The sequence below is a fragment of the Atheta coriaria genome, unplaced genomic scaffold (assembly GCF_025399875.1).
Source record: "Atheta coriaria isolate IRGN ID8LTWV9N9 unplaced genomic scaffold, Caltech_Dcor_3.1 hic_scaffold_5_pilon, whole genome shotgun sequence".
Classification (NCBI taxonomy): Eukaryota; Metazoa; Arthropoda; class Insecta; order Coleoptera; family Staphylinidae; genus Dalotia; species Dalotia coriaria.
The window spans coordinates 10,751,569-10,765,746 of record NW_027045447.1 but is presented as its reverse complement, the minus strand read 5'-3'; the positions used below and the strand labels follow the sequence as shown (position 1 = coordinate 10,765,746).

General features: G+C 36.0%; 2 protein-coding genes and 2 long non-coding RNA genes across 7 annotated transcripts in view; 3 read left to right on the top strand and 1 right to left on the bottom strand.

The window, feature by feature from the left end:
• The window catches only part of Fas2 (fasciclin 2), an 80,337-nt gene that overhangs the window by 22,645 nt on the left and 43,514 nt on the right, over nt 1-14,178 (top strand). The window lies entirely within an intron of this gene.
• Nucleotides 6,424-7,740, bottom strand: LOC135792237 (uncharacterized). Its single transcript, XR_010548222.1, has 3 exons — nt 7,456-7,740; nt 7,177-7,371; nt 6,424-6,829 (listed from the first exon to the last, which is right to left on the bottom strand). It is a non-coding gene; the product is annotated as an uncharacterized lncRNA (long non-coding RNA).
• Nucleotides 8,205-9,159, top strand: LOC135791685 (uncharacterized). Its single transcript, XM_065302162.1, has 2 exons — nt 8,205-8,352; nt 8,410-9,159. The coding sequence occupies exons 1-2, from the start codon at nt 8,308-8,310 to the stop codon at nt 9,070-9,072; spliced, it is 708 nt and encodes a 235-aa protein (XP_065158234.1). The 5' UTR covers nt 8,205-8,307; the 3' UTR covers nt 9,073-9,159.
• LOC135791688 (uncharacterized) lies at nt 10,375-14,103 on the top strand. Its single transcript, XR_010548101.1, has 6 exons — nt 10,375-10,600; nt 10,661-11,260; nt 11,318-11,886; nt 11,937-12,536; nt 12,598-13,687; nt 13,750-14,103. It is a non-coding gene; the product is annotated as an uncharacterized lncRNA (long non-coding RNA).

Sequence of the window (14,178 nt, the reverse complement as noted above, 5' to 3'; positions counted from 1 at the left end):
TATTTTTAAATTGCAATTATAATTTCCCACATCAATTTACGGTTAAAATATGCATCGTGGTTTATTTTTTTTATTACCGTTTTTATTTGCTCCATTTGCAATATGTAATAAATTGCATCCTTCCACCGAGTAAACAGGAAGCCAAAACACTGCTGCCGTTCGCTCGTAATAGAGTCATAATATTTTCTTACAATTTTGGCCCTTTACTTCCCGCTGCTACTCCTTTTGCATCGCATGCAAATTTTAATAATTTATAAAAATTAATTACTCTTTTATGCCGCTGCGATACGACGTCTCCGGCCCCAGCAATTCGCTCCGATGCAAAGTACTCCAAGTTAAAAACCCGGCGTTTGTAATGACGCCCCTGAGTCTACTTAAACTAATACAAAAATAATTAGATTTGCACTTGTGGGGTTGTGGGTTAGCAAACGACTGCTTTCTGCAGACGGAAAAGGGAGTTGGAAGTTGAAGTTGTGGAGTTTGTTTAACGTCTCCTGCATTCGTTGATGCACTGTCTGCAAAAGCGAACAATATAACGTACACAACACGCAAGTCGGTACTGTTTTTGTGTGTTTCTATGAGAGGGAATGGTAAACGCGAGATGTGAAGTGCTTGCACTAACAATGACAATTTAATGAGACTTTTCCAGCATGATTAAGTGCTCGCGAATGAAAAATTTATTTGAAGCTACCTTCAAATCGACCTTTTACTGATTTACTTGCTATGCATAAGTCTTGAGATTTATGACTATGACCATATTTTATGTTTATGTTTACAATTCGTACCTATCCACTTGAACTTTCGTTATTATTTACGAATTTGATGACAGCTTCTCCCCAGCGAATAAATTTTCAAGACACGCCACGTTTCGGAGATTTCAAATTAAAATCACTGCGCTCTCTGACAAGGTGTCGGCACCACCTCATTTCGAATTTCATTAAAAATTTTATGATGTTACATTTCACCACCGCGCATATCTGCTTAATGTTAAGCTCAATTTGTAATTCTCAACACGTAGCATGGAATGATGATAAAAAGCGATAATTTAACACGTTCAAACTTTGCATCAACAATTTGCCAACTTGTGGGCGAAAGTTTTGAAACTTTTTTTTCTGCATTTTTGTTTGCAGTGTGGAAAACGATTAGAGGAAAGCGTGCATGTTTTGTTTTCGCACCGTGCACTTGTTGTCACGCACATATTTTTCTCTTCGCAGCCAATTTGGTACACAAAGCAGGAAGCTGTTAGTCGACGCAGGTTCGCAACAATGCAGAAGGGGGGAAAAACTTTTACCACCGCCGCCTGCCGGCTTTTTCTTTATCGTGCTGTTTTGCGCCCTCGTTTGTCGGCATTCCGTCGGCTTCCTGTCGACATCATGCGGGCACAACTGGATATTATTTATCCTAGAGGAGTTTATTATGATCAACAACCCTGCAACAATTTGGCTTAAAACTTACTGTGATGTGAAAGCAGAGCTTGTACCAAGCTTTCAGGAGTGAATGTCCTCGTCGCGATGTCTTGTTATGAATCTAGATTTGCTTCAAATGAATATTTTGCTTGTTTTTCCATTTACTGCGACGGTTTTAATCTCCTTGTTTATTCCGATGCATAACTATGCGTTATTTCATAGAATTCAGCGGGGAATCCTGCGCTGGTTTCCACTAACAGCCTGCATTAATTTAATAATTCATGGAAATCCTCGGTACGCTTGGTTAACATTCGCAGAAAATTGTGTAAATTGTCGCGAAATACGACAGCGTCGCATCTTAAGTATTTCGACAAACATTGAAAGTAGTTTTCCGCGCTTGTTATGCCGAGACGCTGGAATTTTTCCTCCTTTGGGAAAATAGCGTGTAGCAAACAAAATTAAACTGTGGAAATTGTCGAATTAATTTTTAATGCGGCCACGCATCTCAAGACGGCGTGGAAATTCTAGTCGCACTCGTGGGAAATACACACGGAACTTGATGATGATAGTAAATTATGGTGAATATTGGACACTTATGAATTTTTTGTCACACAACCGTTTAGGTCTGGAGAGTATAAAAAAACAATTTGCAAAATGTCGGGTGGCGTCGACGTGCAGAAAATTATCATGGCTCAGTGCTTTAGCTTGAGCTTGAGCAGCCGAGAGCTTTATTGACAGTCTCGACGTCGTGCGACTCAATTTCGCGCGAGGATCGTTTTTTCGAGGCTTCATTTGCATGCAGCGCGACAACGCGCCGATGAGGATGACGTGCTGCTGCACTAACTTGCAGCAAGATCATCTACCGAATGGTATTCAGTGCATGCATACTTGGGGAAAATTCTCGCCGCGAACGACTGTGCATTTTCCACCCGCGTCGGATTCCAACCGCGCGAAACTTGGCAGAGGGCATAAGCTAACCAAATATTTGTATTAGTTATACCTTCATTCCACTGCGGTGGAGGTGGTGTCGTTTCTTGTCGGATCACGAGCGCACAACCCTCAGAGTTTCTCATTCTTATTATTAGCTGCCTCTTGGAAGCAAAGAGAGAAAAAAAAAAACAAATTTGAACATGAACGTTGTTTTATGTACATTTGGGGGCGAAGTGGAGGAGGTGTCAATGTCGATGGCAAAAAGGTGTGCGGGGTGATAATCTGGAATGAAGCTGTGTGGGCATGTAGGTGAGATCTCGAGCGTGTGGTGGCAATTTCCGAGTGAACAAATTTTTCTTACTCTATTTTATCATCATCATCACGATACATTTGACATGATGATGAGCACAAAAAACATATCTCTGATATTTATAATTTAAAAAGTTTGATGTAGGAAAACTTTTCAATCAGTTTTAAAATATAATATATGTCTGAGTTAAATTTGAAAAGTTTAATAACGTATTTTATGGGTAATAAAATTACGTATTGACCCACATTTCGATTTAACATGCTCTAATCGAAGCTATAAAGAGATAACTATTGAAAATTTTATTATTAAACTTATTTTATCTATATATATATATATATAAATGAATTGCTGTTCGTTAGTCTCGCTAAAACTCGAGAACGGCTGAACGGATTTATCTTATCTTGGTCTTGAATTATTCGTGGAGGTCTAAGGAAGTTTAAGTTGCGAGAAACTGAATAATTGCCGGGAAAATCCAAAACAGCTCTTTCTATAGAATAAAATTTGACATTGAGATTCAATCATAGTTATAGTTAAATAGTTACCCGAGATGGCGCGCTGAAGTGCATTATTGACAAACTTATATGCATAATTTCTTTAAATTAAAATTGCTAATCTTATTGATAGAATTCAATTTACTACGTATATGTCTAGAACAAGAGAGTAAAAAACGAATTACATTTTATTAAACACTGCCGGAACGAAGTCGCGGGCAACAGCTAGTTAATAATAAAAAGCAATTTAACGAATCGACAAGAAAATAGGCTTTAAAAAAGAGTATTTTTCATACGTTTCAACACCCGCGCATTAATTCTAGTAAGTTACTCTAGTTAACTTTATCTTTTTGCTCTAAAACTTAGCACCACATCAGTCTACTCGTTGTGTGTTTGGCTGAGAACGATATGAAATATGATCATCCATTACACAACCACAAAATCAACACGTAACCACTTCTTGGTGGTGCGCTGTGTTGCGCTCGTCAGTACCATAGTGCCTTGGTTTCAGTCTTGTTGCTGTACTGTTTGATTTTTGTCGTGGTAGTATTGGTGCGGGGGTGTTAAGCGCTCGTCGCGCTGTGGTGGTGGTGGTTTTAGCGCGCCTGGACGAATTATGGTTTAACCATATACAGCCGTAGCGGCGGCGGTCGGCGAGCATTAAACCGGGTCTTTAATAGCCTCGCATTTTTCACATATTAAATTCCCCGCTGCTCATAATTACCATATCATTCATAATATTTTAACCCCGGGGCGATCTGCAATTTTCTCCGGGTTTACGCCGGCTACCATAGGCTGGCGAAGCGTTAAGGGTTGTTTGGTAATTTACAGAATATGTTACGAATATATTAATTTAAAATGTAACTCATCTCGGGCTTGTTGTTTATTTTCTCGAAATAAATTCCAACTTTTCATAATCATAATAAATTATCCTTAGGGGGTGGTTTTCTTTGTTGGTGATTATGAGGGTGTACCTCTAATGGCATAATGGTCACTGTCACGGTTGTGGTTGATGATGATGATACCGTGGGGTTGTGGGAGTGGTTTTCCGGTTTCGAACCCGAATAGGTGGTATCGTAGTGAGTTGTCCAAAATAACGGAGTTAGACTCGACAAGGGCCATGTCGGAACCGGGAATGCGCAACTGCTTCCATATCCCCTAACGCACCCAACGCGCACATATCGTGGTTTGCCGTGCGTGAATAAAACACTGCGCTTGCCGTGAGATGCGAGACACAGTGCGTTGATTAGCCCTCGGGGGGTCACTAAATTCAACCCCCCAACGAACACGTATTAATTTATTTTAGTTTTGAATTTTTACGGATAAATATATTGTGCTAGTGCTTGGAGGAAACTTTGCACGTTTCATACGCTTTGTTATTTTCCAGTCTTTTCAGTATTTCCGTATTTTCGTGGTTTTATTCAGAATGTTTTGCAGGTTTTAACATTTTTTCGCATTTTGGTATTCCGTTTGCTAATAAAAATATTTCATTTAGGAATTTTCATGTTTGCGGGGAATGTTTTGTATGAATATTTAAATGTACAAATCAATCGTTGAACTGATTTTAATGGAATACACGTGTTCAGGTCCTAGAGTTAAAATGTTTGGCTTGTACTTGATTTTAATTTTAATTTTACTTTTTATGCTTTCGTTCGAATTTTTCTATGGTGAATTAGTATTCCACATGTGAGTTCGTACTCTCGACATTTATATTTAACAGTCATTTGCATATTTATTTTGCGTATTTATATTTAAAATTTGGGAAATTTCGAGTGCCATTTGCTCTAGAATCGGAAGCCAAATCAGCATTTTCTTTGTGCGTGGAATTTTAGCATTTTCCATTACAATCCAACGTTTTGAACGTTATCAAAGGTTGTTCTAATACATGTATAATTCACGTTAGCTTTTCTTGCTTCTTTCTTCTTGTGAGCGTTTTTTCGTTTCCATTTTTCAGTAATACTCGTACGAACCATTTGTTGGGTTTGCTCCATTAAATTATTACCTTCATTTTTTTTCTACCCATTTACATAAATCAAACGCGAATGATAAAATTTTGCCTAAAGAAAAATATTCAATATTTTCAATAAGTTTTTCCGTTCTTTGCGTTTTTTTCTGTTCTGTTCGTTTTCGTTGCGCATATAAATTGGCGGAAGAATAACGAAGCGCGTTGTCGAATTCCACGCCGAGAGGAAATCTATACGATGGTACATTTCCGTATACGACGAACGGTTTCGACACATTCGAAAGCGAGAAAGAAGTTGCACCCGCCTGCGAACGACGCTTTTAGTCGAGATGCAAGAATGTAATTTCGGAATCTCTCGCATCGGGACGCCTCTCGGGGTTGCTTAGCGATACAGGAAGTGAAACAATACTCGTCGCGCAAAAAAAAATCAGAGACAAACGCGTAAAATAACCTAATCTTAAACAAAAAGAACTATCAAAAGTTTTTCCCGAAATCCAATGAAATAAATTAAATCAAATCAGATCCAATCAACTTGCAGTACTTACGGAATTAAATTCAGAATGCACAGTGTTATTTAATCCAATTTATACAACATTTGTTGCAAATCAATTGTATATCGTTAATGGCAATTTCATTTCCAATTTACAATCGCGTCTGAGGGGAGTGCTTATTAAATATTGAAACAGGCGAAGCGTGAAACACGCATTGTGTACGGTCGCACAATGTGTGCAATGAGCCAAGCGCGCCGAGAAATCGAGTATTAATCTGACTATGCGCGCATAAAGTTCCGATAGTGGCTTTAAACGCCATCAGAGGCGCAGTATTTGGTTCATTCCGCACATGTCAATAAGGGAGTTGCTTTCAACCGATTTAGTTTCAACATCAAAATTGTTGAAATAAAATTAATTATAAGTTTTTTTATTGTTTTGCAAATTTTGCAACAATTCAATTGAAACATAATACTGTGCATTCGTTTGATAGAGCATTAAATATACAAAACCAACTACTAATTGCTAGGATTATTCGAATTATTAAACTCTTGCATGGGATGCTGTATGATTAATTTTGTACTAATTGATGTTTTTGTGTTTCAGGTATGTTTTGCTGCTATACAATGCGTGGAAATGTAATTTTTAATCAAGTGAGTTATAATATGAGAAATCATAAATTCTGTGTATAATTCAAGAGATGTTTTGACATAGGGGTCGCATGCTGCGCCTAAAAACCATAATCTATTATTAACCCATGATAATTATGTGGTGTGCTTCTCCCTTTCGAACTAATTTACCTACGCGCACGCCTTGGCTATTACAATTACGCTTCCCGTTTTACTTTAATGGTTACTCTTACACTGCTACTCTCATCTTGAGCTGAAGCTAGTGCACTTCGTATTTATGCTCAGCTGGTCGCACTAAAGACCGCTATCTCTCGAGTGTGTGGTTTATGTGTTTTGTCTTTGGTATTTATATTTCTGCCGTAATATATAATAACACTGCGTGGGTTCTCCAAATAGTGGGTTTTCGTGCACATGTCCTGAGATTAGGATGCTACCGCCGCCGCTGCCGCACTTTAAAGATAATGTTATGGTAGTGCTTTTCGTTATGCCGCACGCTTCGATATCGTCGTGAGAGGCGCCCGTTACTTTGGTCCAAAACCACTACTGCTCAATGTCTGTTGTTCACCAAAACCGGATGTGGTTTGTGGTTGGTCGATGGCGTATTGTGAATCACTAAAACAGAGTTTCGAAATCACTCGAGATCTAAGTATCACCACCACTATCGATTTTCAAGTTTTACTTTAATCCTTCTAAAGTGCAAATAACAGAATAGAAGGAATAGTTTTAGTTTAGTTTAGTGAATGAAAACATAAGAATAACTAACGTTTTAATTAGTAGGAATGTGTTTATTTAAACCTAGCAGCGGGAGGATTTCCACACCAGTTGGAAATAATTGGTATATATTCTATGAGGTTGGTGATAAGGTTAGTGATTCTGGTTACCAAGTGCGGTTTATGCGATTAAAATTTAAACAGAAATTTGTTGCACATGTCGCTGAATTTTCCATAATATTCACTCACCTCGATTTTTGCTTCTGCTTCTTGGTCTTTAATATTTTGACTCAATTACAACGAATGTGTGTTTAAAGTTTTCATTGAATTCGTTCACATTCTCGCAACTTTCATCATCATTCTCATCGCTTACTTCACTTCACTTGCTCCTCGTACTCGTCTCGTCTCGTCCTGTGTGCCTCGGTACAAAGCCCTATCCCAACGCTTTACATCTTTGATTAATAATCAAATTTGGAGCACAGAAGGGTAATTGTCGACCGAGCTCACTATTCTAGTGCTGGTACGTACCTACTACTACTTCTGAGTCCTTTCCGTTCCTGTTCTGCATATGAATCGGTCACGCGTCTGACGTCCCATCGAATCAACTAGATAGGACTCGATGAGTCCACACGGTTCGTCGAATTCTCGACGATGAAGGATCTTCATCAATCTGCGCTTCTACTACTCCTCTTTACCGGCACTTGTTTCGTCGTCGCCGCCAGACGAAAATCTAATTTATTCGGTTTAATTGTGTTTATTAAGTGGAATTAAAGTTTGATTATTGAATCATTTACCGTTCGCTTACGGTTCAAATTGGAAATTACCATCAGACCTTTTCGACAATTTCGGAACACAGCGCATTGAACTACGGGGAATATAATCAGAGCATTCACAATCATTCAGAATAGAATAGTGATTAGAGGACTCATCAGATTCGTCATTATTATCCTCTATATAGGGCGATATAAATATTTTAAATTAAATAAATGTAAAAATAAATTTAGTAATTTTGGGTACATCATAAAATTGGACACCTTAACGTATTATAAAATAGTTAATATCTCATTAGGATTGTATTTCAATACGAGCGTTGAGTTGAGCAATTATTTCAATTACGTTCACACTTCACATCGATTTGTGTTCAATGATACTCATCCTGTTTATTTCCGCATGTTCTTTGTCATGGGCGCAAATTAGATTTGAAATATTGTGTATTTGTTGACACGGCAAAACATTGCGGTAATTATAGCGCGCGTGTGACACAATATGAGATTTCAGATCACATTACGCGATTATCAGCTTTGATTTTTAGTATAAATTGTGCGGATTTATTTTGAAGCACGTCAGTTCGGTTTTTATCTGCAAAGGTAAAGCAAAAACATGCAGGTTCTAGTGGTTTTATCTTTCATTGTGGCTGTTGCTACGGTAAGAAAATTGTGTTTTATTTTAATTGGTTTATGATATGAATATATGAATATCTAGGCAATGAATCCAATGTTGGGTGCAATGATGCCCCCAGAGGTTCACAAGGTACGCAATGAGTGCATGACTGAATTGGGTATTGAAATTCCGAAAGACCGCCCGCGTGGTCCACCTCCAAAAGAAATGGATCCCAAATTCAAATGTCTAGACAAATGTATCCTCGAAAAGTTAGAGGTGATCAGTGCTGATGGCACATTCAACGATAAAGATATTCCTGCCGAGTTGAAGGAAACTGCAACAAAATGTTTCGAAGAAAACAAAGCGCTTGAAGCTTGCGAACGTGCGCATAAATACATGAAGTGCAATTTCAAGGCAATTGCTGAAGGTTTGAAGGTCTTGAGTGACACATGCGCAGCGGAAACCAACACCGAGATTAAACCCCCACAAGGTCATGGACCACCAAGGCCTGGTATGTTTGAAGAAATGATGAAAGATGAGTCGAAGGCTTGCTACCATCGCTGTGTGATGATTAAAATGAAGAGGATGGACGAAAATGATGATTTTATTGTTGATGCCATGACGACGTTTGCTCCCGAAGGCGTTGATATAAAGGCAATTGCTGAAACTTGCACCAATGATAATAATCAAGACGATAAGTGTATCAAGGCTGCACAGAGAGGATTGTGCTTCATGCAAGAGATGAAGAAGAACTTTAAACAATAAACAATGAATTCGTTTATTGTTTTAATGTAATTGCACTTTGTATTTGGGGAAATATTTACAAATAAAATGTTGAAATGGATGAAATAATTACTTGTATGTGTCGAATTTCATTAATAAAATGCGCAATTCTATTATTCTATAATTCAATTATTTATAATTATTCAGCATAATTGAAATTTTATACCAATTTTCATCTCTTAACATTTTTCAAGTATTTTTGATAGTATAATAGATATTTTATTAGAAGGGACGAATCTAATAAATCAGAGATTATCAAAATCGCTGAAATATTGAATCATGAAAATTAATTACGAAAAATGCTGTTAACCATATTTTTACAATTTTTTAAAATTAATTTCAACTAGATTTCGAAAAAATATTGCATGCGGATATATAATTACATTAATTATTACAAGAAAACACGTGTAAAATATTTCTATTATTACAAGGTTACTTATAAATTAGCTTTCCATCCGTTTTCCATCATTCCTAAACAACCAGTGGTTTAGTCATAATGAAATTAATTTTAATATCACTTTTTGCCTCTGCTTTGGTGAGTTTCTATAAATATATAAATAAACATTTCCAAAAATAAATTAAAATTCAGGCATACCGCCCAATGCATCAGTGGATGCCAAAAGAAGTTCACGATGCTCACATCGCTTGCCTCTCGGAACAAGGAATTGTTTTACCTAAAGATAATAGCCCTTTACCTGAAGAAACTCTAAATAAAATGAAATGCTTAGATCAGTGCGTCCTGTTAAAATTAAACGTTATTGACACCGATGGGGCCTATCACGCGCATCATGTCCCCAAGAATTGGAAGAAGCGTCGTTGAAATGCATCGAAGCAGAGGGACAGAAAAAGTTGGATACATGTGAAAAAGTACACTCGTTCAGTCTATGCACATTTAAGGCAAGCATGTTAAATTTAAAAACTATATTCATGAACTGTGTAAAAGAGACTAACACAGACTTGAGTACTATGATTTCTGATTGGAAGCACGGTGATAATGCAGGACATGATCATCAAAGTGGAGGGTTTGATGCAGCATTGAAAAACGAAAAGTTAGCTTGTTTCCATCGTTGCATGATGATCAAGATGCATAAAATTGATGAAAATGGGGAATTGAATCTGGAGAATCTTCAGAAGTACTCACCTGATGGTGTGGACATGGTAAAGATCGTTGAAAATTGTGGAACTGTTAATAATGAAGAGGAAATGTGTTTGAAGGCTGTTAAGAGAGGTCTTTGTGTTTTGGAAGAGACAAGGGAAGCGATTCATCATTCAATGACTGCATAACAACATAAATTTTGTTTTAAGCAGAAATATGATGCCTAAATTGGATCATTTAGTTTTAACTGTTTTTCTTTGTTTTTAAATGATTTTGGTCACGTAATAATGAAATATTTTGCATATAAAAAGCGCACTGAAATTTATAGCAGCACAGTGTTCAGTATAACAACTTACTAAACGTTTATCAACCAAAATGAAGTTTTTTATTACAATTTTTGCATTTGCATGCTTGGTAAGCTAAATTTTTTAAATATAATTAAACGCAGTGTAATTATTAATTTCCTGGTACTAGGCCTACGTGGCACATAGCGAAACTATCAAAGATTTCGGTAAAGAAGTAAAAGAAGCTGCAAATCGTTGCGCTGAGAAAAAAGTCGAAGAAGCCTGCTTCCATCGATGCGTAGCTGAAGATCCCGAGTTGAATGTCATCGATGCATCTGGAAAATTCAGTGATAAACACCTGCCTGAAGATTTGAAGAAACACGGCGCGGAATGTTTCGAAAAATTCAAGAATGAAAATCCCTGCGAGCGTGCCAAGCATTTCGCTGATTGCATTGGTCATAAATAATGATCAGATAAAGTGTGCTATATTATAACCTCTGTAACACTGGCTGAATAAATGTGAATCACACCTTCTATTATATACTATGTGATGTTTTCGTTCTGGTTGTGGTTTTCAATGAAATGTGTGAATAGGTTTTATTTTTGTTTGCTATAAAAGCACGTGGGATAATTACACCCGTTATAATAAATTATGAAATATAGAAATTTTCGGGTATAAATATCAAATAATTCGGTATCATGACATCAGTTTATGGTTTATCTACTAAGAGTAAGCATCTGATTCGGAATAAAAATGAAATCAGTTTTGGTTTTTGGAATTGTGTGTTTGGTAAGTGAAATAAACTTCAAAATCAATTGAATTAACACTCAAATTAAAATTATAAAGGCATTAGCTGCTGCGACAACTCCAGGAGAGTTTGAAGCAACACTTAAAACGGCTATGGAAAAATGTAAAGATAAAGGCGAGTGTGTTAATCGATGCATTTTTGATGAGCTTGGTCTTCTTGATGCTGATAACACGTTCCACGTTGACGTATTCCCTGAGGATTTCCATCCAAGAGCTAAAGAGTGTTTTGAGAAATTCAAGGATTTAAAGGGCTGTGAACAAGCGACGAAAATCGCCGAATGTTTCCCAAAAAAGCCTTGAAACTCTCAATTGAAGAATTGCCGCATAATGTAGATATTAATATTATGATTGTCAAATATGGCCGAACAAGATAAATAAATATTACGCGCTATTCATGTCGACATATTGATTTATTGAAAAATAAATATTATTCAGGTATAGGTATTCAAATTGATGTTTATCGTTCTGGTTTTGATTTTAAATAGAAAATTGATTTAAAAATGGTATAAATATTTAAACATTGACATCGCCTCATCAGTTACAAATTACTATCGGACTGAGATCAAATTAATATGAAGTTTTTAATAATATTTGCTATTTTTGGCTTGGTAAGATTTTTATTTTATTCAAAATTTAAATTTAAAAAATAATAATTTAGGTGTATTCACTTTCCGAAGAATCAACGGAAAGAATTGAAATTGATTCCGATGAAGCACCTACTAATGCCCAGTTTGTTGAAACAATCCATAAAGCAGTTATAACCTGTGAAGTTCAGCGTGGTTGTTTTAATCAATGTATCGTTGAAACAATTCACTTGATTGATCGAAATGGTGATTTTCATATCGATGTTTTGCCAGACGAGTTAAAAACAAGGTAGAAGGATGTTATAAAAAGTTTAAACATTTGGAGCCATGTTACCGAGCTGAAAATGTTGCGGGATGTTTCCCAAAATTGTGAAAATGATTTCATAGCAATTTGATCAGTTCATTATTAACAATACATTCATGGCAGAATAAATTTCAGGGCCATTTGAATTACAATAATGGATAATTAGATTAATGGATTTAATTTTGATAATATCTGATGTTACACAACTTTATTGCTAATAAACATGTTTTGCTGTTTGACGTCGAGAATGTATCATTCTCCATTAACATTTATAAACATACATAGCGTAAATAATTTAGTTGATGTTTCAATATCGAACAGTGAACATTCAGTCAAGATGAAATCCGTCATTATTTTTGCGATTTTTTTGGTATGGTATTAATTTAATTTAATTTACTTATAATTTATTTCATTTTTTGACCAATAAACAGAGCTATGCACTTGCTACAGTCCCCGATCCAAAATGGTAGACGCTGCTTTAATAAAGTGCAATCAAACTGAGTGTGTTAACAAATGCCTTATGGATGAGTTGAAAGTTTTGGATGATCAAAACGTATTCCACATTGAAGTGTTCCCTGAAAGATATCAGGAAAAGGCAAAGGTTTGTTATGAGAAATTCAAGGATTTACCAGCGGGTTGTGATCAGGCTTCAAAAATAGGAGAGTGTTTCGAAACAACTGGTGTGGGTATACGTTCTTAACTTTTAACGAGTGCTATTATAATTATTATATTCTAATGCACGTGTGTGTGTGTGCAAAGCTTAAAACAATTATTTTGCAATAAATACAATTCTATTATGATGAAGAATTTGTGATGTCCGGAAAATTAAACTCGTTGATTGAAGATTATAGAATGTTTTTATTTTATTCATCAGTAGACGACTGTCAGACAGTTTCTGACTTAGGAACTGAACCATGTTTACAAAAAACAAGTGATAGATGATTTGCGTGTTAATGTTATTGCACAATATCAAGAGATAAACAATATCACAGCATTATAGATACTTGAATGTTGTTAAAGTTGCAAATAAACATGCTCTGCTGGTTATATTTTACCAGCAGCAAGTAGAAATAATTTGTTTGGTCTCTGAGTGTTAACAGAATTTACAGAATCTAGAATTACCTGTGCTGGTCTTAATTTGTTGATAGGTGGCTAATTACATCATATGTAATGAGTGCTTATTAATTCTACACTAAGTTTTACACAAATATAATTTATACAAGAGTTCTCACAATACAAATCTTCTAATTTCAATGTCAAGGTAATATTTAAGTTAAGTTAAGTTGACGTACCTAATTGTTTTCGGTCCAGTCGCTGTTTCAAATGAATCCTATTTGTATTTCTGAGAACTATATAACTTGGCTCTAATTGATTTATGCTATTTAAATTAAATAAACATTGTCCATGAGCGTATAAATACAAACTGCGTGTCGGAATTTCGTCAGTTGTTATTTCATTATCAAACAGTGAACATTCCGTCAAGTCAAGATGATGTACGTCGTTATTTTTGCGATTTTATTGGTATGGATCTTATTTACATTTGAAATACATATAATTTATTATATTTTATAACAAATATACAGAGCCACACAATTGCTACACCACCTGAATCACATGTGGTAGACGCAGCTGAAAAAAAGTGCAATCAAACTGAGTGTGTTAACAAATGCCTGATGGATGAGCTGAAAGTTTTGGATGAGCAAAACGTATTCAACATTGAAGTGTTTCCTGATAAATATAAGGAAAAGGCTAAGGCTTGTTACGACAAATTCAAGGATTTAGAGGCGGGTTGTGTACAGGCTACTAAAATAGGAGAGTGTTTCGAGACAACTGGAGTTGGAATACGTACTCACTTTTAATGTATGTCATCATAAATACGAGTACAATTGCACGTGTGTTTGTAAACGATTGTTCTGCAATAAACACAATAAAAAATGTGTCAGGATAATGATTATTAATCGGGTTAAAAATGATGTTTATCGTTATGGTACTGATTTTAGAGAAAAACCCAT

What these genes read in the sequence shown, in the direction of transcription:
- LOC135791685 (XM_065302162.1), top strand. Translation starts at nt 8,308, where the DNA reads ATGCAGGTTCTAGTGGTTTTATCTTTCATTGTGGCTGTTGCTACG. An exon ending in TCATTGTGGCTGTTGCTACG is followed by an intron (nt 8,353 to 8,409) that starts GTAAGAAAATTG and finishes ATGAATATCTAG; the next exon opens with GCAATGAATCCAATGTTGGG.